General features: G+C 44.1%; 4 protein-coding genes across 4 annotated transcripts in view; 3 read left to right on the forward strand and 1 right to left on the reverse strand.

Moving 5' to 3' along the window:
* Window positions 1-951, forward strand: part of LOC143005841 (ubiquitin-conjugating enzyme E2 E2-like) — a 50,327-nt gene extending 49,376 nt beyond the window's left edge. The window contains exon 6 of the mRNA XM_076157251.1: window positions 176-951. Within this exon, the coding sequence (XP_076013366.1) occupies window positions 176-273 (98 nt within the window). The 3' untranslated portion in view covers window positions 274-951. The remainder of the gene's footprint in view (window positions 1-175) is intronic.
* Window positions 952-6,303: 5,352 nt separating this feature from the next.
* Window positions 6,304-17,734, forward strand: LOC143005753 (ubiquitin-conjugating enzyme E2 E1-like). Its single transcript, XM_076157127.1, has 6 exons — window positions 6,304-6,395; window positions 7,826-7,996; window positions 9,063-9,113; window positions 16,385-16,517; window positions 16,874-17,021; window positions 17,132-17,734. Exons 2-6 carry the CDS (start codon window positions 7,833-7,835, stop codon window positions 17,227-17,229), a joined length of 594 nt encoding a protein of 197 aa, XP_076013242.1. The 5' UTR covers window positions 6,304-6,395; window positions 7,826-7,832; the 3' UTR covers window positions 17,230-17,734.
* A 57-nt stretch (window positions 17,735-17,791) lies between these two features.
* On the reverse strand, window positions 17,792-20,740 carry nkiras1 (NFKB inhibitor interacting Ras-like 1). The gene is made up of 4 exons (XM_076157128.1): window positions 20,644-20,740; window positions 20,299-20,399; window positions 19,950-20,191; window positions 17,792-19,714 (listed from the first exon to the last, which is right to left on the reverse strand). The coding sequence occupies exons 2-4, from the start codon at window positions 20,390-20,392 to the stop codon at window positions 19,472-19,474; spliced, it is 579 nt and encodes a 192-aa protein (XP_076013243.1). The 5' UTR covers window positions 20,393-20,399; window positions 20,644-20,740; the 3' UTR covers window positions 17,792-19,471.
* Window positions 20,741-21,220: 480 nt separating this feature from the next.
* rpl15 (ribosomal protein L15) lies at window positions 21,221-24,394 on the forward strand. The gene is made up of 4 exons (XM_076157166.1): window positions 21,221-21,295; window positions 22,073-22,254; window positions 22,390-22,526; window positions 24,029-24,394. Exons 2-4 carry the CDS (start codon window positions 22,083-22,085, stop codon window positions 24,332-24,334), a joined length of 615 nt encoding a protein of 204 aa, XP_076013281.1. The 5' UTR covers window positions 21,221-21,295; window positions 22,073-22,082; the 3' UTR covers window positions 24,335-24,394.
* The last annotated feature ends 465 nt before the right edge of the window (window positions 24,395-24,859 follow it).

Consider the following 24,859-nt stretch of genomic DNA (forward strand, 5'->3'; position numbering starts at 1 on the left):
GCTTTGAGTATTTGCAAGGTTTTGAATATTCAGCTTCAAAAACTGTTCTTGCGTTTGTGATTATGAGCTTAAATAACAAGACCTGTGTTTCTCATGTAGACGACACAGACTGGAGCATGTCTGACATAAACAATGTTCCCTCATTGAGTCGTTGTTTTTGTTTGTTGTGTTCCAGCTGACCCGCTGGTTGGAAGCATCGCCACACAGTACCTGACCAACAGAGCCGAACACGACAGAATAGCCAAACAGTGGACCAAGCGCTACGCCACATAGACGACCTCCACTTTCCACACAGGACCCCCGAGGACCCCACCACCCCACCCACCCAACACACACACACCCACCCACCCACCCACACACACACACACACCTCCTCCAAAAATCTACGGAAGCACACCCGCCCTTGTTCATCCAACCCTCCCCTCCACCTCCCCCCGCCTCTGAGAAATGAACTGTTATTTGTTCCATGCTGACTTGAAAAGCTTCTTTTTTATACAAAGAGTCTATTGGGATTGTATTTTCCAATACACTGAATGTTGATATGGTCATGAAAAGCTTTAATACTGTTACTGTTGTTGTCTATGATGTCGTTCTTATTGTCGTTGCGTTGTTTATAACATTGTCCCCACCCTTCGTCTTCTTTATCTAAAAGTGTGAGTGTTACTATTCCCGTTTCATGTGATGGTTTGACATAAAATGCGTTCGCCGTACTGACCGAATGCATTTTGAAACTTTTTGAGTTTTCTCTCTCTCTCTCCGTGACTTTACAGCTCATGTTGAATATTAGTGCATGGCATCAGGATCAGTGATCATGCAGTGGACATTTCTGGTATTATTTCTGGCATGGAGCGAGCCCCATCACCTTGTATGACGATAGTGGTAGTTTGCTGTATATTTGCCTTGTGAGAATACATACTCATTGAATAATCAATTAAACACTGGCTGTAATGTGACATAACCTGTCTCAATTTGTTGTTTTAAAGTCTGTGTGTGTGTGTACGTGCCTGCATTTGTGTGATACACTTGTCTGCAGGCTCCTCTTGACTGATAGCTGATCGGGGTCACCACATCCTGTTGGAAATGAGTCGACGTGGGCTCACCACAGAGAGCAGAATGATTAGAAGGTGAATGTTTTGATCTTATCTGAGCTGCTTTGCTTTAATAATGCAATATCACTCATTCATCTGATGTTGTTTTGACATTTCCGAGGTCTTTTTATGGTTTTTTAGTCCCCCTTTGTCAGTTTTTTGATTTGTTTGTATGCTTTCTTAAAAAGATTAACAGTTTAAAGCAGCAGAAGCCCGAATTGTTTTCAAATATATCTGTCAATGTCTTTGAAAGTAACACAAAATCTGATGTGTTTGTCCCATTATAGACATTTAGGTTTTATATTGGATGATGTTATTGTTGTGCTGGAGTTGAATCGATGAGACTCAATATCTGCTGTGTTATAGGATTATTAGATCAGAGCCCATTAGACACACAGATCAACTTCTCTTTAATGTTATCATCATATAAGCACCAGAGCTCACTATATGGGACCCTACTGTCACGCCAGATTTACTGCTTGTTTACAGTATTCTCTGATAACTCTAACAGTCATGTATTTATAAAACAATTAGAGCCACTGCTATCCTGATAGGGAGCCGAGACCCTCAGCTGTGAAATCACATTCATATGAGCTGAGCTGCACATTGTTCCACAGTCCAAACACCACAACACTACACCTCTACAGAGCTAACACACACACACACACACACACACGCGCACGCACACAGGATAGTGGACGTACCACATCTGCACATAATTTGTTGCAGGTTTTCATCAAAGGTTCCGTTGATGTTAACACGGCACCAGGAAACTCTGCTCAGTAGACGAAGTCCAGAGCTGAGACCGAGGCAAGTATCTGGTGAAAGCCATATGTTAACGATTTTACAAGATTTTCATGATTTTCAGGTCAGTTACGTTCAAAACATGTCCCTGACATAGCCACAGTCTGGAAAATGAATCACTTTCCATTGAAACCATGGAACCTTTAATAGCTCAGCTCGAGTAATGTTGAGTTTTGGGTCATTTCTAAGTCATAATGAGCTGAGTTTGATGAAAATGGACATAGATGTGACAATGAATAGTTCTATGTGCATAATTGTATAGTTTTTTTAATCTTTCCAAGCCCAAGAGTTCTTGAGGTCTTTACGACTGTGTGAAGTTTCAAGTCAAAGCCTTAGTTGTGTCTATGTTATGTGACCCAAGTTCACACCTCTTGTATCAAGTCAACCCAGTCAAGTATAAGAGAAGTCACAAGTCTTGGTTTCAAGTCGAAGGCTATTCTGATTGTACCGTTGAGTAGGAAGTCGATGAACTTGTGACTCTAGTCGAAAAATCAGACGTGAAAGGAAACTCTTGAGTTTGAGCTGCTGTCAATGTAGCAGTGTAATGTTATGAATTGTGTCGTGTGTCGAGGCTGCACAGTGTTGCGCCTCCTCAGGAGTGACATCAGCTCCTCTAGCTCAAGATTAAAGGGAGGACAAAGCCCTTATACACAATGGATGGTCAGCATTGACATCTCTACAGTTAAGAGTGGAGTGGTACAGTGAGACAGTAACGGAGAGAGAGAGAATCCTCCTTGGTTGTTTGGTGTATACGCTGCTTTCTTCTATCTAAATGATTATTACTCCCTGAGATACCCAAAGCTCTACGTTCGAACGATGCTCATGAACACACTGTGGCATTATTGTGACTTTCAACTAGTCAACCAGTCACCCTACTTCCAGGATTTCACCTCTACCTTCATCTGTTATTATTAAACCTTTTGTTTTATTAGTTATTTTATTAATTAACACAGTATTTGATGCATATTCTATTCTTTTTTTTGTAGCAGTAGCGTGAATCCTCCATCAATCTCTCCTTTGTGAAAAATAAAACATGTCAGTGTTGTTTAAAAATGGACAGAGATAGACGGACACACTCTCAGTCGACTCATTCTCCAGCAGCTCTGTCTGCACGTTTCCGAGTGGGAGTTGACGCTTTGCTGCAGTTTTACTCCCGCTCTGTATTGCAAAAGCAGCAAAGTGGAGCAACACTGGGAGAGTTAATTATGGTTGACACATGGGGAGGTGGGGGGAGGGGGATGGGGGGGGGGGGGGGTGTCCTCATCCTCCCTTCCTCTTCACAGGCTGCAGGAGGAGGCAATGGAGAAAGCAGTGTGTTTGTGTGCTCACTTCTTCCTTGTACTGTCTGTACCGCCTCAATTCCAATTCGATTAAGGTAAAACTACGCACAGTACATTTAGTCAACATGGAATTCTATTTAATCAATCCATATGCAGCAAAGGAAAGTGTGCGTGTAAAGCCAGTATGGAATTAATAGGATCTCCTCATTCACTGAATATGTATGACTTCAACTTCAATCAATCTAATACTGCATAATCTCAGTCTTTTGTCTCAGTGTACAACAATGTCAATTTCTATAGGATCATGGTGTTTACATGATGTTTGAAAAATATCCATTTATTCCCTTAACCTCATTACAATTGAAGTCTTATCCTGCATGGAGCCCTGAGGTTTTGCCTTGTAAGAGATTTTCTCTCGTAAGATCCATATGGCGTCACACTGTTGTAAGATAAGATAAGATACTTTTATTGGTCAATTCCGTGCAATCACATGTAGCCACATACTATCACAGATTTGAAATGCATCTTGCGCCCCTCTTACATATGTAACACAACACACACATGCTTTATACATGCAGGGCAGCCTCCAGGCGCCCCTGGAGCAGTTTGGGGGTTCGGTGCCTTGCTCAAGGGCACCTCGGCAGTGCCCTGTAGGACAACTGTTAGGATGGACATATGCCAACAAACCGGCTGGTCAGGCAACTTTGCATTCAAATGCAATCTTAGTGTCCGGATATATTGTGATCAAATTCCAGGAGAGATGATGCTGTTAAAGTCCATCCTTTCTTCTTTCATTGTGGACGATATTCATCCTTTTTCTAAATAACTAATAACTTCTTTTCCTTGGCTGTTTGTGTTCCTCCATTAAGTCCATTAACTCCCATTCAAATGACTTTATGAATGAGAGTGAACAGCACATAAGAAGAACCGTGGTGTGATGATTTCAACTTTTGAGTGTCTTGTATCTCATATTTACGCCTTGTTCTTTGTGACAGTGATGTCGATGCTGTATCAAGCTGTCTTGGTGAAGAGAAGGTTGAGCCTGAGGGTGAACACACATCAATTCACCAGCATTCATTCAATCTCCATTTCAACTCTTACCTATGGTCATGACGTCTGGATAGTGACTGAAACCACATCCACATGAGTCTGGATACTTTAGGAAATGCTGTTTAGGTGTGAAAACGTGTGTGTCTGAAACATTAGGCCGGCCTCTATAGAGCCTCTTTGAAGGGTTACATTTTTGGGGCTAAAAGGTGCCAGCCCAGTGTGGATGGATGTGCATAAATGGATAAACAAAGAGGCCTTTCCAGATGTACCTGAGTTACCGTGGACCGGGCCTGAAAGAATGAGATCGCAGATAAAAGTAGCTGAATTGAATTCTCTCCACATGATGTCACATGACTCACCCTTAGGGACAGGGTGAGGTGCTGGAGCATAAGGAGGGGAGCTCAGAGTAGAACCACCGCTGGTTCAGAGTGAAAGGAGCCATCTGAGTTGAGTAAGAAGCCTGGAGGTGTTCCCGGGTGTATCCCACTGTGGGGAGACCACGGGGAAGACCCAGAATATGCTGTAGGGATTATACAGTCTATGCCATCTGGCCTGGAAACATCGTGTGATCCCCCCTGGAGGATGAGGCCTGGGAGAGATACATCTGGGCATCTTTGCTTAGCTGAGCTGCCTCGGGGGCCAGGACCTGAAAGGAACGGTGGGAAATTGATTAATTAAGGGAGTAATATATTTTTTTGTGATATTGATCAGAGAGCATTCTGATCACAATGTGTTGAATGGATGTTTACACCTTACATGCAGTTTAAAGGCAAATGCTATGGACAATATGCTATGAGCAAAAAAGTCAACTGGATGTGTTGTGTGTATGATTTTCTGTTTGATAAGTAGAATCTGAACATTTTTTTGTTGCAGAAATAGGAATGTCATAACTGAAATGATGTCCCGGACGGCACACAGCTGTTGGCTTCACACACGTATGTGTGAAAGTGAAACTGAAAAAGGAATCAAACTAATAGTCATATTCAATTCAATGACATTTCAATGACAACTCAATGACATTTCATTTCATTTAGATATTTTCATGACAGCTACCATAATGAAGTAAAGGTAGACGTGAACCAAATGTTAGACAGTAAGACCTTAAGTGACCTTAAGTTTATTTTCACATAAGGAGTTTCTTCTCTGAATACTTAAGTTCCCCTGTTGATTTCAGTTCCTCTATTTTCTCCTTCTTAACTCCCCTCTGTGCTTTAGATGTAGTAATGATGAAAGTAGGTGACTAAATGAGGCCGTCTGCCTGCTGCTGGACCAACACTTCCGGCGACAGCAGGCACGCGTCCAGCGGCTGCGTCAATTTCACGCTGTTACAGCAAAACATCACGGAAATTAGATTGCTTACCCTACACAATAAAAACAACTTTGAAATTTGACAGGATGGACTGGCGCCTATAATCATCCGCGACTTCTACCTCAGTAGGAACAGCACTTGGTTTAGTTTTTGAAGATCGGTGTATAGACTAAAGATGTAAGTACTCTATGACTTTGAAATTCATAATTGTAACACTGAATACCTTTCAAAGGAATCCCAAAAGCAGATGAATTATTACCTACATGATTGTAGGCAATAACATTCTTAAAAGTAAAGGCTCTGAGCACACACATCAGCCCAAATAGGTATAGTGTTGCATCTAAAATTAGTATTAGTAAGTCCTCCCAGTAACACATGGACACATAAGAAATGTGTATATCATTGTAGAGATTTCTGGCGCTATAACAGTGAACAAATATAGTAAGTGGCGTCATCAGAGATGTCGCATAGAAAGTTATTATTCTGGGATTGACTTAAGCTTTTGCTCTTTTGTAGCATTGCCACCCACAGACCCTTAGAATCGCCTTAACCTTCCCCCCTTACGTTACATGAATGTTGAACGTACCAGAAGGACAATCTAGTTACTTAATTTTGTTCGTAACAACACAAATCCATTTTTATTGTTGGATTATATTCCTTTGGGAGGTAGAAAAGAATTCAAGCAACACAAAATATTAGTGTCCGTGATGCTTTCCGAAAAAAACCCGCCTCAGTTCTGTTTTGCTTTTATTTTTTAAAAAGCTGACCGGAAGAAGGACTCCTTCCGCTTGTATGTGTTTTGACACTGGTGCGTCCAGGCGGCGGAGGCACACACACATAGGCTGTGCACACACACAAAGAAAGGTATCAGACACTAAATCTTTGTACCGTATCGCAGTATTGGGTGTGTTCGGTGTGGTTTCGGGTCTGTGGTGGGTGTAAAATGTTTGCGTGTAGCCGTCAGAGGAGCTTCGTCCATCCCGTGGCTGCGCTGAGCTCAGCTGCATGTCGTCGGACGTAAAGCTACAACAAAAAATGCTGGAAAACCTTTAAATGAATGACGCGTTAGGTTTGTTTTGAACCAACACAGTGCGTGTTTAACCGCGCGAAATGTGTGTATCTGCCCTGCGGCTCCTCGGCTGACTTGTTAGGGGGGAAAGTTTGATAGGTTTGTCGGTATGGAGGTGAAGTGCTCGGGGTCCCTGCCGACTGCGACATCGCCCCGTCCGTTCATTTCTGCGTTAACATGTCGACCCTTTTTCCGAGTGTGTACGTTGGAAAAGGGTCCCGTGTGTCCGTGTCCGTGGTGTCTGTCTGAGGGTGTGTGAAGCACAGCAGGCCCCGAAAAAGCTCAACTATGGGACCGAATTATTTCCTTTGTTGCAGCTCGACATAACATCTAAAAATAACCGAGCGCAAATATGAGCCCAGGTCAGAAGGCTACACGGATAAGAGCTGAAGTTTCCTATGTAAAACCTGGTGAAACCCAGCGGGGGGGGGGGCTCTTTAACAAAGTCATACTGATCCAGGGTCACTGTCTGATCCAGGCCCGCTTGCTTAGAAGAGGCCAGAGTCTGTCACTGCACGCTTATTTACAGTCCAGCTCCACTGCAAATGCCACTTAATCATCAAATGAGTTTGATTTGACTTGCTAATATTCTCACACCTGCTTGAAGCCAGACGTGAGATCTGAGTCTGAACCTGCAGACACCTCTGTGTTTACATACAGTTATTACCTCATCTTTATGTGTTCGTCTAGTGGTTTCATGAGGTCGAGTTTAGGCAGCAGCTATGAATAAAGAGCCATAATGAATAGACACGACAGCAAATTTCATACTTCTCCGGCAATTTTCTATGGATACGGAAGGCGGACGCACAACTCAATCTAACCCTAACACTTAACAGAGCTAGGAAACAGCTGTTGACACACCCTAAAGTTTATTGCAAGTTGGCAACAGGAAGAAATTGATCTAAATCGAATTTGTAGCTGAGCTCTGACTCATCAAACTCATTACCAAAAGGCAAGGCAGCATTCTAATTGGGTTTCAACCATCTATAGACGAGTTATTTTTACAGTTTGACTTTGATTTAATTGGACTTTAAATTGAGACAGTGTGGTGAAAAGTCACAACGTGTTCAGCATCTATTGGCACAGTCTGACACACACACACACACTCTGGACTTCCATCATCGCATGAATCAGGGGAAGGAGGGGGGAGAACGAGTTTGACTCTTGTGCCTCTTTTAATGCTCCTCCCATTCTTCTCTCTCTCCCCACCCACCCTCCTCCTTAGGCTCGGTATGTCGGATGAGGATTCCCGTGCCAGCACCAGCTCTACGTCTTCTTCATCCTCAAGTCATCAACAACAACAGCAGCAGCAGCAGGACGTGAACCTCCCCAAGAAACGAGAAAGCAAAGCCAGCATGAGCAAGACCTCCAAACTCCTCTCTACTAGTGCAAAAAGGTGAGCCTGTCAATCACTGACTAAACTGAACTTGTCACAGATGACGACCTTCATCACCTGTGTCACAATGCCGTGTTCCTCTAATTAGAATTTGACGGCCCTTGAGAATACGACAAACGGCTGATTACTTGGTCGCACGTTTCTGGCTGCATCCTGTTTTCCTGCTTGTCGTTGCGCTCCTATTCACTACACAATCATTGCACACACATATCTGACACGCATCTGACTTTGCCAAATCAAAGTTGGGCACAGTTTACACCTGGAATTTCATTCCATCTGCCCCATCACCGCATGACATGCCACAAACTTAGATGTTTCGGAATTTTTACATTTCTACTCGTATTTGCTGCATCTTGCGAGTGTAAGATATCCTCCAAGTTTGCTTGCTGGCAGTGAGCTCCTTCAAAGTGCATGACTTTGGCTATGTTCCCCCTAACAACACAATACGAGTGGCGATCTAACACCTAAAACAAGGAGGCAGAACACTTTTGTAACAGAATGCTTATCACCGATCTGTACTGGTTCCCTAAGTTGGCAGAATAGTTTTGGCTCCTCCTTCTCCCTTACCTGGGCTTAAAGTATCCAAATGAATGAATGTGGCAGGAGTCGATGGGTCAAACTCGGGAGGATCGATCACACTGCTAAGTCGTAACTAATAAGAGTCCTTGTGTAAAATCTTCCCTCCCTCCCTCCACTTTAATGTGTCTTGTTCTGGCACGGGTTGCTGTAGAGGCATTATGCAGCGTGGCCCGGGTGCCCCTTGAAAACAAGTCAGGACTTTGTCTCACTGACTAATCCTCACACTGAACTCATGTGCAAGATGATTCAGACAGTGTGTAGTAGAAGACAGCCAAGATAACAACAACACTAAATAATCCAGAACAGACCGTGTCATTGTTTCGAGCTTTCAGTGTTAGAAGACAGTTAATGTATGTCCTTTATTTTTACTAGTTTTTCTCATTGACATTCAGCTTTGTCTGCCTCCTTTCTGGGCCTTTGAGGTTGGATTCACTGTGTTTGCTTGGAGCTTAATGTTTGATGTCTGTATTTTTATTTGCTGTTGCAGAATTCAAAAGGAATTGGCTGATATTACTTTGGATCCTCCGCCAAACTGCAGGTGAGTGAGCGAGGATTCTCAGCCCCGGCGTTGATAAACATTGGAGTGACAGCTCCGGTTGTTTTTCAAGTCGTCCTTCAGGTGTCTGGAATGTCTGTGATCAAGGTGAGAAGCGCTCTCATCTGTATGCGGGAATAGGAACGGGGAGCCTCGCTGCCTCCGCGTCTCGTCAATCAAAGAACAAACGGACATAAAGGGCAGTGACAGAGTGAAGCGTCTTCTTAAACATACAGCTATATATGTATTCCTGCCCTGCCAGCTGGAGACGTTACAGCGTGTAATAGATCTCGTCGCGGTTGCGTAATAGTCGCCTTGGACAGAACAGCGCGGAGTTTCGGGAGTTTAGCTCATAGGTCACCTCACCTAACATCTGTGCTACCTGTGCTGACATGTCGGTATGCAGTATTATGGGTAATAAACATTATCCATAAGTATTTGCATCCCCCGGACGGGATTAATGATTTGTAGTCTTCTTCTCAGCATAGCAACACAGTTAAAGTAATGGAGAATATCCAATTTCCCGCAAAGGGTTAAGGGTTCCTGCAGCGCGAGAGAGGGCACGAATCCATCCTTGGGATCTTCTGCCATCCACAGTGCTTTCTTTGTTTTGAAATGTCGTGAGTTTGACCTGTGTTCGGAAACAGACAGGCAGGTTTTAGATGTGTGTGTGCCACTGGAATGAATTACCACTGCCGCTGCTGTATGTGCTCACTATGAACACCGGGCACAGGGGCTCTTTGTACCTGAGACACAGACGTGATTATGGTGCTTAATCCTCAGTTAGACGTGTGGTAGAGTGGAGCAATAAGCCCCAACACCCAGCCAAGCAGCGAGCCGCGATCTCATGGTGCCGTTGAGCCGGAGCTGTTGCAATCAGTTAAATACTCGTGCCAACACTCCCCCCCCCGACTGCTGGGAGGAGCGAAGAGGCCGTTTCCTACCTGTTACGCTACGCTGAGGCAACAACGGGGTCGAGTTTGGGTTCTTGGCAGTGTGTGTGGGGCGCGTGTGTGTGTGTGTGTGTGTTTTTGACAGAGGAGGGCTGGGAGCTCGCAGGTCATGATGCCGTCTAGACCTCGACAGCAAACTTTGATTGCATGTCTGTGAGCTGCAAAGTGTGTGTGTGTGTGTGTGTGTGTGTGTGTGTGTGTGTGTGTGTGTGTGTGTGTGTGTGTGTGTGTGTGTGTGTGTGTGTGTGTGTGTGTGTGTGTGTGTGTGTGTGTGTGTGTGTGTGTGTGTGTGTGTGTGTGTGTGTGTGTGTGTGAGAGACATTTAGTCCCTCTCTCACACTCTCTTTGTACCCAGTTTGATGTTTTATTTGACAAAGATGTGTAAAAAGCAGCTGTGACTGAAGCAATCGAGACACTCTGCTCCTGCATTCTGGGTAAATTGACACACAGGGATAGAAAAGCTTTTAGTACAGTACAGAACACAATGTCGCCGCGTCCCGTGGACATTTTGTTGTCGGCTCTTCGTCACGTACAGTTAAACTGGATCATCTGATTCAGAGTGCAGTTGTATTGTGAGTGACGGTTCCTCTTCTCTGTTACTGAACTGTAAATGTGAAATTGACAAAACAGTGAAACCACCGCGTGACCCTTTCACACCAGCTCCTGTCAGGGGAAAACCCACTGTTGAGAAATGATTCCTTGCTCAACATGAAGGAGCACTCTAATCTCTATATTTTCACCTTTTTTAAGAAAAAGCCAAATGCCTGGACTTCCATCAGGTCACACTGAAAGGCCTCGGCTGGCCTCCTGGAGCCATTTCCTCTCTTTAAGCTCGCTTCTCTCTCCTTCCTCAAAGTGGGTCCGAACGCCGTCAAGAAAAAGTGAACCTACCAACCGCCGTCTCTATTTATAATTGCGTGAAGACTACACAGAACACACTGGATTCCTGTTATCAAGGGGGAAGTGTGTGACCATATCCTTGTCTGTGCGGTGGTAATGGTGATGTAATTATTACCTGATCACCTCTATCGCTCCAAATGCCTCATGGCGGTACATTTTGACGGACCGCACATTCAGGCGTTTGCTTTAAAACCGATTCGAAAGAAGTTCTCCTCACCTGGTGGAATGAACTAAAGGAGGAAATACTTCCCAGCAGAGATAAAGGTGCTCTGGGTGACCGCTCCCTAAGTGATTGATCTCTCTATCTCCCAGCCTGTGTGGGAGGAAAACACTTTCTTTATTCCCCCGCGCAGGAAGCAGGACTCTGAGTAGCTTCTTGGTTTCCGGTTTGCGGCTCATGTAGCCAAGCGTCTGCCCGCGTTGGATGCGAAAAGGACAGCTAACGCCTCGCAGACGCTCCGTAATGGATTACAACGTTGTTTCATTTCTCTCGAGGTCGTTTCAAGCCTCCTCAGACTTTCAACGGAGGCTGACTGATGAATAAAGGAGATTTTTTTTCTGAAGTCGTTTTTATGAGGGAGATTCTTTCATCTGCCATTTATCAAAATCTAATTATCCTCCGCGCAGGGAATGCTCTTTTCTTTTGCTACAGCCTCGTTGCCACTCGGGTGTGAGCTACAGACATCACAGACACACACACACACACACACACACACACACACACACCCCTCCTCCCCCATCCCCCCGCTTAATTCAATGTGTTTTTATTCTTTTCTCCTCTCGGGCCAGCTGTATTATTTATTGCTAACTAGCCGACACGCAATTTATTCTCTGTTCTCCTCTCTCTCTCTTTCTCTCTCTCGTTCACCCCGTCTCCACTGAAGTCGTTGCCTTCAGGTGTCCAACGTGAAACTTTAGATTCTTCCAGGGGTTTGCGCCGGCAGTTGAGGAAAGTTTAGAGGCCGTGTGTGTCGTAGGGTCGTTTACTGTGAAGGAGGCCGGATAGATACACACTATTCTAGATCATTCCTATTAGAAAGTGTTGGATTTGTAGCTGTGTGACATAACCTTGGTGGTGAGTTTTTTTCTTTGAACCTTTTGTGGTAAAAATCTTGAAAAAGGAGCCGTCGTTGTAAGACTAAGGCCCTATTTTAACATAAATCTTGTCAGCGTGAGAGCTTTTAGAGGAGAAACACAGACAGCAGAGCTTAGCATTCAATCTCGGCTTGTCTCCGCTAAGCACCGCAGAAGTTTCTTCTTACAGGCGCGGTGTATTCAATTGTCGGGGCCGGGGAAGAAGGTAAGGGTTGTGATAATGTTGTGTGGACTCTTCCAGACACTTAAGTGGAGCGGAGTCATTATATTGTCTCTCCGTCAGGCAGCTTATTACACCGTCCCTCCTCGTCTTCACCATAACCAGATAGCGGTGTTTGGAAGTGAACCCTGCGATGCTAGCTGTGCCTGTTACAGCCCAAGAACAAAACCGGTGTTGAGATGATGCGAATGATGCTTATTTGTGAAATGCGAACAATGATGAGAGAGGATTTAGCACGGAGAGTTTGCTTCTGTGTGTTTAGCTTTGGTATTTATACACTTTAAAGTTTAAATCCTCTGTTTATATGAACTAAAGGCAGTCGGTTGACATGAATGAGTCGTCTTGCCAACAGTCTTAGCACTGTATTTAAGGCAATTCACTTTCTGTTCTAGCATCATGTATCCTTAATAGAGACGAAACCAGCGCAAACGGAAGCTCGCTGACTGAGTAACAGACCTAGATTATGCAACAGATGTATTTAGGGATGTAGGAGTGTGACACTTCCCGGTGCTTTCCCTCCACCTCACGCTGCCATTTACGCCTTGTGACACGATTACTCAGTCAAACGGCGGGATCGGAATTGATTCCTCGCACGTATACGGCTTAAGGTCTCAGCGTACTTCAGCACTAAACACAGGAGACAACTATCATCATCGTCTTTGGCCCCAAACATAATACACAGGTGTGGAGGAGGACACTTTGGTCAGTGATGTCACATACTGCAGATTGTGTAGGAGTCATGTTTACGTTGCTGTAGGGATGAAGTTTGAAGTGTGAGCTCTGTGATGGATGGCTGAAAGGTTAAAGGCTTAAAAAAAAAATGAAATAGCTGAAATGTCAGCGTTTCCCCGTCTAAGTCTGTCTCCAACGGAGGTCGCAGAAGAAGAAGAAGAAGAAGAAGGCCTCCCCTATCATATTGAAGTGAATGACAACAGTGATTGCAAAGCGTATTAGCGCTAGCACACAAAGCACTGGGGTGGCTTTTGTGTGCAGCGGGGCGAGCGGGGAAGGAAGCTCCGGCTCTTTCTAAGGCCCCTCTGTGAATGTGAGCCGCTTCTGTTGTCAGGCAAAAAAACAAATAACAAAACAAAAAACCCAACCTCACACTGGTTTATTCAATCGCGGAAATGATACAATATCTATCCTGCTTGTCGCATTAGTTCCTGGCTGAGGTCGTGCGGTTTGTGACCACTGACCTGAACATTAGCTCAGGTCTGTGCTTCCCTGCAGAAACGCTGCCGTGCGGTGTGTTTAGATACAGAGAAGTTAGTTATCTTGGTGTAAAATCTATACAGTACATGGATGGAATTAATGGAACTAATGGCACTCTGCGGTTCACAGAGTATTCATGATGTATTGCGTAATCATAGTATACAGAGTCCACCAGGTGAGGAAATGGAGGTGGAGGTGGTTTACTCCGGTACAGGTCTCATCATTCTGGCCTTAGTCTAATGTTTGACTGACTGTCCCGAGGGTCAACATAACCATTACTCTCTCTGGGAGATCTTTGGCCCCATTATGTCCATTTTTGGCTGGAGGAGTCGCAGAAACGGAGTTGTGGTTTGCATTTCTACAGTTTACAGCTGTTGGACCCATTGTTTTGTTTTTTTTTGTGTCTATTTCCAAGCCAAACCCAACTGCTGTGCCTCGTTTCCTGACCAGATGATTCTTGGCAGTGTGGGGAAAGTTTCTAGAAAACATGAAGAATGAAGTCATTACCTAGAAAGCAGATGTATATAATGGCATAATAATAATAAGCACATTTGAATGATAGTTACTTGTTCTGTAGACTTATTGGTACAGTGATCACATAGTAAGGAACGTGATCTCTGCCGCTTCAATCAGATTGGTGTGTTATCTTAAAGGAAAGTGACAGAAATATAGAAATGTGTCTCGATCCAGATCAGCACCTCCAAACAAACGGAGCCCTCATGGAGCAGATAACAAAAGTCATTTAGGCTTAAGCGTATGTGTTTATCTCCTCTTCTAATATGAATCCGGAGTAACACTGACTTTTATTAAACAAGCAGATATCAGATCTGCCTCACACACCTTTAGCGTGTGTGTGTGTGTGTGTCAGTGTGCGACGTGGCGGACTCACACAGGCTCGGACTCAGCGTTATTGCGCGCGTCAGGTTAGCGTCTCTTTCTTGAGCGCAGTGGGAACCGAGCCAGATCTGTGTTTGACATTATGTCTCCTGTTGTTATTACTCGGGACAGAATCTCCTCATCACACACACACGTGCCAGACGTAATGACTTCACACCGCTTAACTCTTCAGTGTCGGATCCATGTCACGGAGGATTCTGCTCATCTCGTTCAGCAGCATTAAAAATAAGCGATAGACCAAACGTCTTCTCTTAATTTGAAGATGTTAAGCGCTGATATGTGAAGATATTGCTCGCTGAATTTCGCCCTTTAATGTAAGAGTTTTCTTTTCATGGCTCTGGAATGTTTAGAAGGTTCTAAGATATCTTATTACCCATAGTTACAGGTTACTATAACGCCTTGATCATTCATCACACTCTGTCATCTACACTTCATGCAACAACAGCCTTGTTTTCATAGAACATAAACAGTATGCAGATTAAAGCTAAGAGAGAGTATTTTGTTGGCGGGGTTGTTTCCCCATAATCCTCTCTTTTGGCAGTTTGTACACCAGCGGCAGGATTAATATGTATTACAAACACGCAGCAGCCAGCGGAGGCTTGAGAGGAGGATCTGCTGCTGTGTTTTGGCAGCCGACGAGGCGTCTAGTAGGCGTACACGCCGCGTGCATCGTCAGCGCTGACACGGCGTGTTTTGCTCATGCCAAGGGTCCGTGACAGTCCAGGCCCACATGCCGCCACCGGTTTTGTTTTCTGTCGGAGAAGGAGAGAAGCAATTTTGCGTAAACACTCAGCGACTGTGTTTGTTGTTTTTGATGTTTTTAGGATGTTTGGTTTATTTATTTGTATTTGTCTTCAAGCACAAGAGAAACTGTTCATCCTGCTGCTGTTTCAAGAGTGTGTTATCTGTGTGCCCGTAAGGAGTTGATCCTTGATTTATGGGTGAGTTTCAGAGTTCAGTCGTCAGAGTTTACTGGGAATGTGAGCTCCTAACTCGACCGTGCCTCAGACGGATTCAGCTGGAAGATAATAATAAGCTTCATTTAGCATGTGCGACTAAGAGGATGGCTAACGTGTCCCGATGTGGGCCGGGCTGAGGTCGGCGCTGACTCGACTTGAATGTAGGTGCAGTAGATTTATGCTGGTAGGTCCAATAACAGAGGACAGGTGAACGTGCTCGGCTCCCACGTTTCAGCAGAATCAGTGCAGGAGACGAAGAGAGACAGCGGAGGGAGACAAAGACGAGAGAAAGACGCGGCTACGGGGAAATGCAGCCGTCTATCCCAAACTCCCCTGGCTCTCCCTCGCTCTCTCTCTCCCTCTCTCTCTCGGCTGCCACTCCTTGTTACGCAAATGTCTGAACCAAAGTGATTCAGTGCCGAGACAAAGGAAGGGAAAAAAAGGAACAGAGCCAAACAACAACTTTGACAATATATTTAGACAATCGGCACCTACAGGCGTTCAGGGCATTTTCCACAGACGAGAGGAGCTGTCAGAGCTCGTGTGTGATGTTGTATTTTAAGGAAGAACAAACAGAATCATCATAGCACTCAGGCCTGGAGCAGAGGACGGACAGGAGGACACTTTGGTCCAGTCTCTTCCACTCCAAATGTAACAAACGTGAACAAAAGAGCAGGATTTGAAGCTTAATTCTAGAGCAAATGGGTCTCCAGTGGAGTGAGCCAGGATCTGAGCAGCAGGGTCTTTCTCTCTCCCCCATCTGGGTCTAGAATTGTGATAATCTGAATGAATTGACGGATTAAACCCCAAGCATACGGAGGTCTGTTTCAGGTTTTGGTTCCTCTGTCTGACAATAATAATTCAGGGGGTCCTGCTGAGAGTCTGGTGTTGTCAGAGGGGAAGAGAGATGTCTCGTAAAGATTGAAGACTTCCTCTGTCCTCTGTATGCCCGCAATTTATACCCCGAGCAAGAGACTCTAATCCATTTTATAGCCGTCCCTTTATCTCACAGAGAATGTTTTTGTTCTTTACCAACAGCGCTGGTCCTAAAGGAGACAACATCTATGAGTGGAGGTCGACCATCCTGGGCCCTCCAGGCTCAGTGTACGAGGGGGGAGTGTTCTTCCTGGACATCGCCTTCACGCCAGACTACCCCTTCAAACCACCTAAGGTGAGACTCAAAGGCACACAAACGGCTTATTAGCATCCAGGAGACCTGTTCAGACCGCGAGTGTCGACGCGCTGAAGTGAAAAGATTCCACCAGGTTCCTCTCCTTTGTTGTCCCCAGTAAGGTGTCACTCTTATGTTCTCCACTAGAGGGCAACAACGCACTTTAGAAAGCAGCTCGATGACGTTTATGAAATGTGACTCCAGAGCTCTTGTGCATCATCAGGGAATAGAGAGGGATGCTGTAGAGGTGGTTCCCTCTACTCACAACCACTCTACACTCTCTGCACAGTAGAGCTTGGAATAAAAGAGAAATTATATGTATGAACTCGTTTCTTTTCCCCCCCTTGTGTGTCCAGGTGACGTTCCGTACGAGAATCTACCACTGCAACATCAACAGTCAGGGGGTGATCTGCCTGGACATCCTGAAGGACAACTGGAGTCCCGCCCTCACCATCTCCAAGGTCCTACTGTCCATCTGCTCCCTGCTCACTGACTGCAACCCTGGTGAGAGCCCCAAGACACGCACGCACACACACACACACTCACGCATACACTGATGTACACATTAATGGAAGCAGGTGTATTGAAGCTTGTTCTGTTCCTTGTGTTCTCAGCCGACCCCCTGGTGGGAAGCATCGCCACACAGTACACAACAAACAGACCTGAACACGACAGGATAGCCAAACAGTGGACCAAGCGCTATGCCACATAATCGCCAGAGGAGGCGCTGCTCGGGCGGGGGCGGGGGTCGGGGGGATGTGGGTTGTTGATTTTGCGGGGTGTTGGGGTCCCAGCGGAGGAGAACGCTGGTAGTTTGAGGGCGGGTGGATTTTTATCTTGGAAATGAAGTCTTAACTCCTGACATTTTGTTGTTTATTGTATTTTTTTAACTTACCTTGGGGCCACCGACTTTAAATCCCATCTGGCAATAATGCATCCGGTGGGGTTTTTTTTTCTTTCAATTTTAGCTTGTGCTTGAAGATGGAAATGAATGCTTAACTTCTAGGTGAAATGTGTCAAGGCATGAGTCTCAGTCCATGATGTCAGTGTCAATTCTCAGATGTATTATAAGTTGTAGTTGGTGTGTGTGTTTTTCCCCCTCTTGACAAGCTGTTTTTCCACATGTAGACATGTTTAGATATGGATGGATATTGGTTGTGATTTGTGTTCTGTACTGCTTTGTTTTCTCCCGTAAGAATTAAACATGACCAACTTAAGTATCCAGACTGCTCATTTACATTTTCAACACGAGGACGCACAAGAGAACAGTCATCTGTATCTACACACTCATTTTATTCAGTGCATCACAAGACTGTGTTACAGAGAAGAGATGAGGCAATGGACCAAACTTAACCTCCTGAGAACATGCGTCCTCATGAGGACATTACATTTTTCCTTTCCTACACCCTTTACATTATTGAGCTTCACTTAAACCCGTTGTCCTCATGTCTGGACAATACCTTCCTGCTCACTAGTGTTATAAGTATCACTTCTGGTCACTTAAAAACATAGCAAAGAGGAAGCAATGTGTTCATATGTAGAACACTTATGATCACTCCTTTTTTGGGGTTTTTAATTGTACTTATGTTTATTTTTTAGGTCCCACTAATCCCAAATAGCAAGGACAAACTAAAAATGCATAAAAAATAAATATCTGGGCCTCAGGAGGTTAATTCATGGCGTATGAGTTTCAAACTCTCAAGTCATTATCGCACTTCACTTTGTACATGCATGTTGAAACTTCAATTCTATTCCAAAAGTAATAAGTACATAGTTGGGGTTTGTTGTAAATGTTGTAAACACTAACTCAGGTTTAATAACGGCACAAATGTATGACACTTATCTAATGTAATTAAGTAAATTAACTTTTTACATTTATGTTTGGTAGAAGCATTCTGTCAATAAAGTTTCCTCAGCAGCTGTATTACCGTTTCTACGCCAATAACCGTTATTATTCAGCAAACAAGTGAAGTCAATCGTTACCTTATTCTGAGCGGAAACTAAAGTATGTTGTGCATGTAAACGTGCCGTCTGCTCAAAGGTTAAACACACAGGTCATACTTCACATTATCTTACACATCAAGGAATGTGGTTCATTAAAGTGACAAAAATAAATTAGTTAAAAAATAAATATTTCCTCTAACATTGACACTTCTGACATGAGGCGCACAGGAAGTGAGTTTTGCCTTTTTGGGATTATACAGGCGAGATGAGTGCAACAAACACCAGGCAGACATGGAGAGAACACACACATCAGGAGTGTGTAGGTACCATGAGGCAGTACCACACACATTATTGCTACCAGGCTGCACTTAGTCTTCAGCCTCTTGGACGGAGTTTAGCTCAGTCCTTCTATAGGACCAGGAAGAAAGCTGCATTCACATCACATGGGAAATCCAAGCTCCCTATTAGAAAATAAATGTTTGTCAAGACTGTTACAAGCGATTTGAGGAGTCAAGAGTTTAGCTCTAGAACCCCCATTTGTTTGAAATGACATTAAGGTGCTAAACTCTAATCTGTCCAACTATTGTGTCCAACCACAACATTTATTTAGGACAGATAAAAAAAGCTCTCACAGACTTTAACTATCTAACACTATCTGTAATATTTGATAAAGCTGTAAAGATAAGCTACAAACTCATGGGAGTAAACAGAGTATCGTCCACTCGTCTACACTCCTGATTGGTTGGCAGTGCTTGATTATCCACTCCCAGGTGTCCAGATGGAGTCAGCGATAAGGACATGTTCTTCCCTCCCCCCAATGATGTCCACGTAAGAGGACAGTGGTTTATAGTTAAGTAAATATATGTCTGAGTCAATGATTGTTAAATAGATCAAATCTGATAAGAAGCAACCACAGTCATGTAGCTGTAAACTGATCATCTTCATCACGTCCAGGGTGTCATGCTGCTTATTCCCACGTGAAGTATATGTTACCGAACGGACGGGGGGTCTCAGATGTCGTTGGACGGCGTCCCCTTGCTCTTGCGTCCAGGTAGGGGGAAGGCAGACTTGCTCTGAGGCTGAGTGAGGCGGCTGGTCAGCTGGGTGAAAGGCTCGATGAGGGAGTTGCGCTCGGTGACGCTCACCTCCCACAGCTTGACCTTCTCGCCTCGCGCCCACTGCTGCGCCGCCTCCTGGTCCACCTGACGACGCTCACGCAGGTCTGTCTTATTGCCCAACACGAAGACTGTCACCTGGCAACAAAACACACTTCTATCAACACATTTACAACCCGACTGTTACACTTCCTCTTTAGCATTGTTACACTACCTCTCTAGCATAATATTGAATTGAATTAATGAAACGTGGAACAGAAACACATCCTGCCTCCTGTTTAGCAATTGCTCATCTTCCTTGTTCATCAGGTTGACAACTTATCAATGAACCACTGCAATATACACGTGTTGGGCAAGTTTAAAGTGTCCGCACCTCTTTTTTGTCCCTGGACTTTTCTATTTCCTTCTTCAGCAGGTCCACTTTCTTGAAGGACTCCAGGCTGTCCACGCTGTAGACCAGCACAAAGCCGTCTGCCACAGAGTAGTAATGCTTGGGCAGGTCTTGTCCATCATGGAGGCCCTTGGTGTCATAGAGCCTCAGCTGCTCTTTCACGCCGCGGTCCGTCTCCACCGAGGCCACATACACGTCCTCCTGCGTCTCACTGGACTCTGAACCTAAAGACACACAGCCATTGAATGCACTTCCCTGTCCTGATAAAAGGGAAGGGCATGCAGAAACACTCCAGTGACATGTTGCTATGGACGCCATGTCTCATACTCACCTACAGTGTGATTCCCATACAGTAGCTGTTCCAGGATGGCAGTCTTTCCCACAGCAGCCTGGCCACACACCACTACTTTACACCCCTTCCCCATCTCGTACCTAAAGGACAAGACGATCAAACACCAAACCATTTATAGTTTCATATTAACTCTATGATAAAGTTGACTAGCTCGCCCATAACACCGCTAAAAGCAACTCTGACATGTTTTACTGAGTTGTGTCAGCTAAGTTTAGCTAGCGCCCCTACCTGTATGACGTAAACATACAAACAAACTAATTCACGAACAAATTGTATGTAAATTAGCGCTACTATGTGGGAGCGTTCGAGGGTAAAGCAGTCAACCTGTGTCAGCTGTAGAGCGATCCGTGGCTGTCAAGTCTTTGAGTGGAACATTAACAGAGAGTCCATCCTGAATGCTAACGCTGACAGTTAGCGCATGCGCAGCTAAAGGAGCTCAATGTCGTCACACCCAGTATTGATAATAATAATTATAGTAATACAAATAATGGTTTCTTATAAGTGAGCGTGTGTTTCTTTGCTTATATTGACTTATACATGTTTATATATCAAGGTTATTTCCATTTATTTTAAAGATTCGGTATTTATTTATTTTTTACCGCAAAAGCTCCTTTTTATTATCCATTTTATTATTGATTTGTATTATTTTTTTTGTATATTTTATCAATTTATACACTTTTCAGTACTTATTTTGTAAATAATTTAGTCCGTTGTCTGTGTCTTTTTATTTGTCCAATAAAGTTATTTTAAAACATACATAAATGTGACCTACAAGTATAATATTAAAATAGAAATGTTGTCATATACTTTAGCTTGTGTAATCAAGAAAAGACCAAAGTACTGGGAAAACGTTAACAAAAGGCAAATAGTCACTGGACAACATTTCCCATGAGCACTGTGAGGGAAATGCGTCATTGATGTATCATAAGGCATTCTGGGTACTGTTGCTCCCTCTTTCCGGCTGGAACGCCATCATGTAAGCGAGTATTTCTATACCTTTCTACCAAACGCAATCCATTAAAATCAGCTTTAATACAGTTACATCAATTTCTGTGCATCGGCATGTTGTTTAAAAACGTAGTGACTAAATAAATGCTGTGATTATTTTTTAGATGATGTGTCAGAGTAGAGTTAAAAGCTTTAGTTTAGTGGGACACCAATGCTGCCCGGTAGCATTGATGCGGCTAAAGCAAAGCGCCCGCGTTACTGTACTATTACTAATGATAAAGAGAAATAAAATGAATTCGGTGCTTGTTTGTTCTTAACTCGGTGTTTCAATTGTTATCTAATGTAGTCATTGCGTACATTCGTAGAGGTTTCAGTTGTTACCGGGCTAACGTTAGCATGCTAGCACTCTGCCCCATACCGTTTCCTATAAAGCCATGGCTGCTCGATGTCTATTTGCTTTTTTGTTTGTTTTAATGTCGCATAACAAAGACAAAATCTATACTCCTCAGACGTTTGATAAATTGGCTGAAGTCAATGTAGCTTAACGGTGTATACACACAAATGCTGCACGTTTTAGAAAGGGATCGTGTGCCATTATCAGCCATGAGTGTAGAGGCAAACTATAACACTAAGCAGCTTTGATCGTTTACAGAGATTATCAACCTGTTTAATGACACCAAATTAGTTAAAAACGTGTTTCCCAGTATCCCATAACAAATCTATATCCAATGGCTGCAGTTGCCAGTGTATGTATACTAATGTTGCATCATTTGACCACCATACTCATGTTTGTCCTTTCTTTCAGATAAACAAAGATGGGAGCATATCGGTATATGCAGGAGTTATGGCGCAAGAAGCAGTCAGATGTGATGCGCTTCCTTCTCCGCGTCCGGTGCTGGCAGTACCGTCAGCTGTCCAACCTTCACCGAGCTCCTAGACCCACCAGACCAGACAAGGCCCGCAGACTGGGTTACAAGGCCAAGCAGGGTGAGGGACCCATGTCACCATCATAAACCACACATGTGCCACATTGAAGTGATGTCAGCCAATACAGATGTTGCAGGAGGCTGCTCCTTGACCCCGTTACTGACCCTAAAGTATTTCCACTTTTGTTTCCTAAAGGTTACGTTATCTACCGCATCCGTGTGCGCCGTGGAGGACGTAAACGCCCCGTGCCCAAGGGTGCCACCTATGGCAAGCCAGTGCATCATGGTGTCAACCAGATCAAGTTCGCCCGCAGTCTGCAGTCCGTTGCTGAGGTATGTTTGTCTTGATTTGGTACTGCCCATAGGAAACCAACAAACTATTTGGCCAAGTGTATCTGATGGAACTTGGGTTGCCCTTAAACTGTAAATACTGTTGGTAGAGTTCTTGCCACCCTGGCAACAGTCAACATAGTGTTAATGTGCTGAGCTATAGCTGAAATGGTTTTGTCCTGGTAACCAATTGTAATACTGAATTGCATAACCATACATACATTGTCAAATAATGATCTGTAAATGAAGGCTTATGTACAAATGGCAGTTAAGAAGTTATCATCCAAATGCATAAGCTCTTATCTTAAAGTAAGGGGCTTTGCCTATGAAAACATTAATCACATTTAAGGGTTCATATAAGCTGATAGATAGCTGTAGCTGTAGATATTGAACATTAGTGGGCTTCACTGTGTGAGCCTGTGAAGTCGTCTGCACTATTTGATATTTGCTGCTGCTTTCAGGTTTGTGTGGAAGGATCTATTTGAAGGCTCTCATAATACACTGACACCAGAATGAGATGAGGTTGCTCAAGCATAGGATTTGTAATGGTTGAAGTGAAATATACGACGGGGGATGAGTTCTGATAATTATGACAGATTAATGTGCAAAATTTGAATTAGTCTGTCATACAGAGTAAAGTCTCGGTGTGGACCCCATGCTGTGCATTTAGTTGCAGCTGTCAGCCAGAACATACAACACAAAAATACAATATCACTCACATTGCTCAGGCAAGTGTGTACACAGAACTACAAATCAAATCAGCTTTGGCTACCATCCCTCCTGTGTGATCAGGGTTTAGATGCAGGCCAGCAGCAATAAGTCAACATTGTCATTGTTTTACACGTTTTTGGGCTGTCATGCACTTCAGTCTTTTTGTTGTTGTTGAATCATGTCTGCCCTGACTGGCTCATCAGCTTTAGGTCGACATCAAACCAGGTGGCTGCAGATGAATCTACTGCATTGTTAAAACTCAATGGCTTTGTGTACTGCAACAAACCAGTGACAGGATTCTGTACCTTTTTGCTGAAAAAAATTAGGTTTTGCACTACACAGCATTCTTATTGTGACACGTGTAGAAGTGTAAAACTACTAGTATGGTGTATAGAAATGCAACTATTAATATGGTCGCTTTCAAAGTGTCAATAACTTCAAAGAAAATAGCACTTCAATGTATTATTCATCTTCACTGGGATGGTTTAGATTAAGCCTGTATCATCACACAGACATCACTGTGTACCAGAGATTCTAGTGTGGATTCTGCATCCTCCGACTCGCAGAACTACATGTGTGTAGCTTTGTGGTCTCACCCAAACGGTTTCTTGTCGTCACTTCCTCCTGCCACTTGGGGCCGCCAAATCACAAAGTCTCTGTTGCAGCTTTAGAATGGAGCGTGTTGCTTTGTTAAAAAACACGTTGCCTGTTAAACAACAAAATGAATGTACCATATCATTGAATTGTGTGTTCTGCCGTGTCTGAATTGTTGGCTTGTGTCCTCTTTCCTTCAGGAGCGTGCTGGTCGTCACTGTGGCGCTCTGAGAGTGCTGGGTTCCTACTGGGTGGGCGAGGACTCCACATACAAGTTCTTTGAGGTGATTCTGATCGATACCTTCCACAAGGCCATCAGACGCAACCCAGACACCCAATGGATCACAAAGGCTGTGCACAAGCACAGAGAGATGCGTGGCCTGACATCTGCAGGAAAGAAGAGCCGCGGTCTGGGCAAGGGCCACAAGTTCCACCTGACCATCGGTGGCTCCCGCCGTGCAGCCTGGAAGAGACGCAACACCCTGCAGTTGCACCGCTACCGCTAAGCGCCACACATGTCTGTACATTTAAAAAAAATAAAATCCCTTTTTATGGTGACAGATAAATCTGACTTTGTTTTTAATTAATGACCATTTTATACAGAAGTCAATTGTTATGGGGCTTGCGGCAAATGAGGGCCATAAGTTTGAACATCGTCCAACAGAGCTCTCCTTCCCCACAGGGGCTCATCCATTGATGTCCCTCTTGCCTTACTGAAAGTGATTTATCTTTGTAGCCTGGTTTAGGGTCTAGTTTCCCAACCTGTGAAAGGAACCTACACACTTGTTCTTTGAAGCCACTGACCTCATTCTTAATTCCCTGTACTCGGGTGTTTGAAGAGGTACTTTAAGGTAGCAGTCTTAACCTCATTCTACAAGGACCACTATGCAGCAGGCTCTCTATCCTGTCGTTACATAAATTGCCTGCACCTTGTATTCTAACTTCTCAGATGTGCTCTTAGATGCAGGGGATACAAGTGAGCAATTAAATGTAATGGCAGGATAGAAAAGCAGCTGGATTAATTAAAATTA

This window comes from Genypterus blacodes, unplaced genomic scaffold (assembly GCF_046128005.1).
Source record: "Genypterus blacodes isolate CSIRO-AG114 ecotype Tasmania unplaced genomic scaffold, CSIRO-AGI_Gbla_v1 ptg000072l_1, whole genome shotgun sequence".
NCBI lineage: Eukaryota > Metazoa > Chordata > Actinopteri > Ophidiiformes > Ophidiidae > Genypterus > Genypterus blacodes.

What these genes read in the sequence shown, in the direction of transcription:
- rpl15 (XM_076157166.1), top strand. Translation starts at nt 22,083, where the DNA reads ATGGGAGCATATCGGTATATGCAGGAGTTATGGCGCAAGAAGCAGTCA. An exon ending in GGGTTACAAGGCCAAGCAGG is followed by an intron (nt 22,255 to 22,389) that starts GTGAGGGACCCA and finishes TGTTTCCTAAAG; the next exon opens with GTTACGTTATCTACCGCATC. An exon ending in GTCTGCAGTCCGTTGCTGAG is followed by an intron (nt 22,527 to 24,028) that starts GTATGTTTGTCT and finishes TCTTTCCTTCAG; the next exon opens with GAGCGTGCTGGTCGTCACTG.
- nkiras1 (XM_076157128.1), bottom strand. Translation starts at nt 20,392, where the DNA reads ATGGGGAAGGGGTGTAAAGTAGTGGTGTGTGGCCAGGCTGCTGTGGGA. An exon ending in GTATGGGAATCACACTGTAG is followed by an intron (nt 20,192 to 20,298) that starts GTGAGTATGAGA and finishes GTGTGTCTTTAG; the next exon opens with GTTCAGAGTCCAGTGAGACG. An exon ending in AGTCCAGGGACAAAAAAGAG is followed by an intron (nt 19,715 to 19,949) that starts GTGCGGACACTT and finishes TTTTGTTGCCAG; the next exon opens with GTGACAGTCTTCGTGTTGGG.
- LOC143005753 (XM_076157127.1), top strand. Translation starts at nt 7,833, where the DNA reads ATGTCGGATGAGGATTCCCGTGCCAGCACCAGCTCTACGTCTTCTTCA. An exon ending in GATCCTCCGCCAAACTGCAG is followed by an intron (nt 9,114 to 16,384) that starts GTGAGTGAGCGA and finishes CTTTACCAACAG; the next exon opens with CGCTGGTCCTAAAGGAGACA. An exon ending in GCTCACTGACTGCAACCCTG is followed by an intron (nt 17,022 to 17,131) that starts GTGAGAGCCCCA and finishes TTGTGTTCTCAG; the next exon opens with CCGACCCCCTGGTGGGAAGC.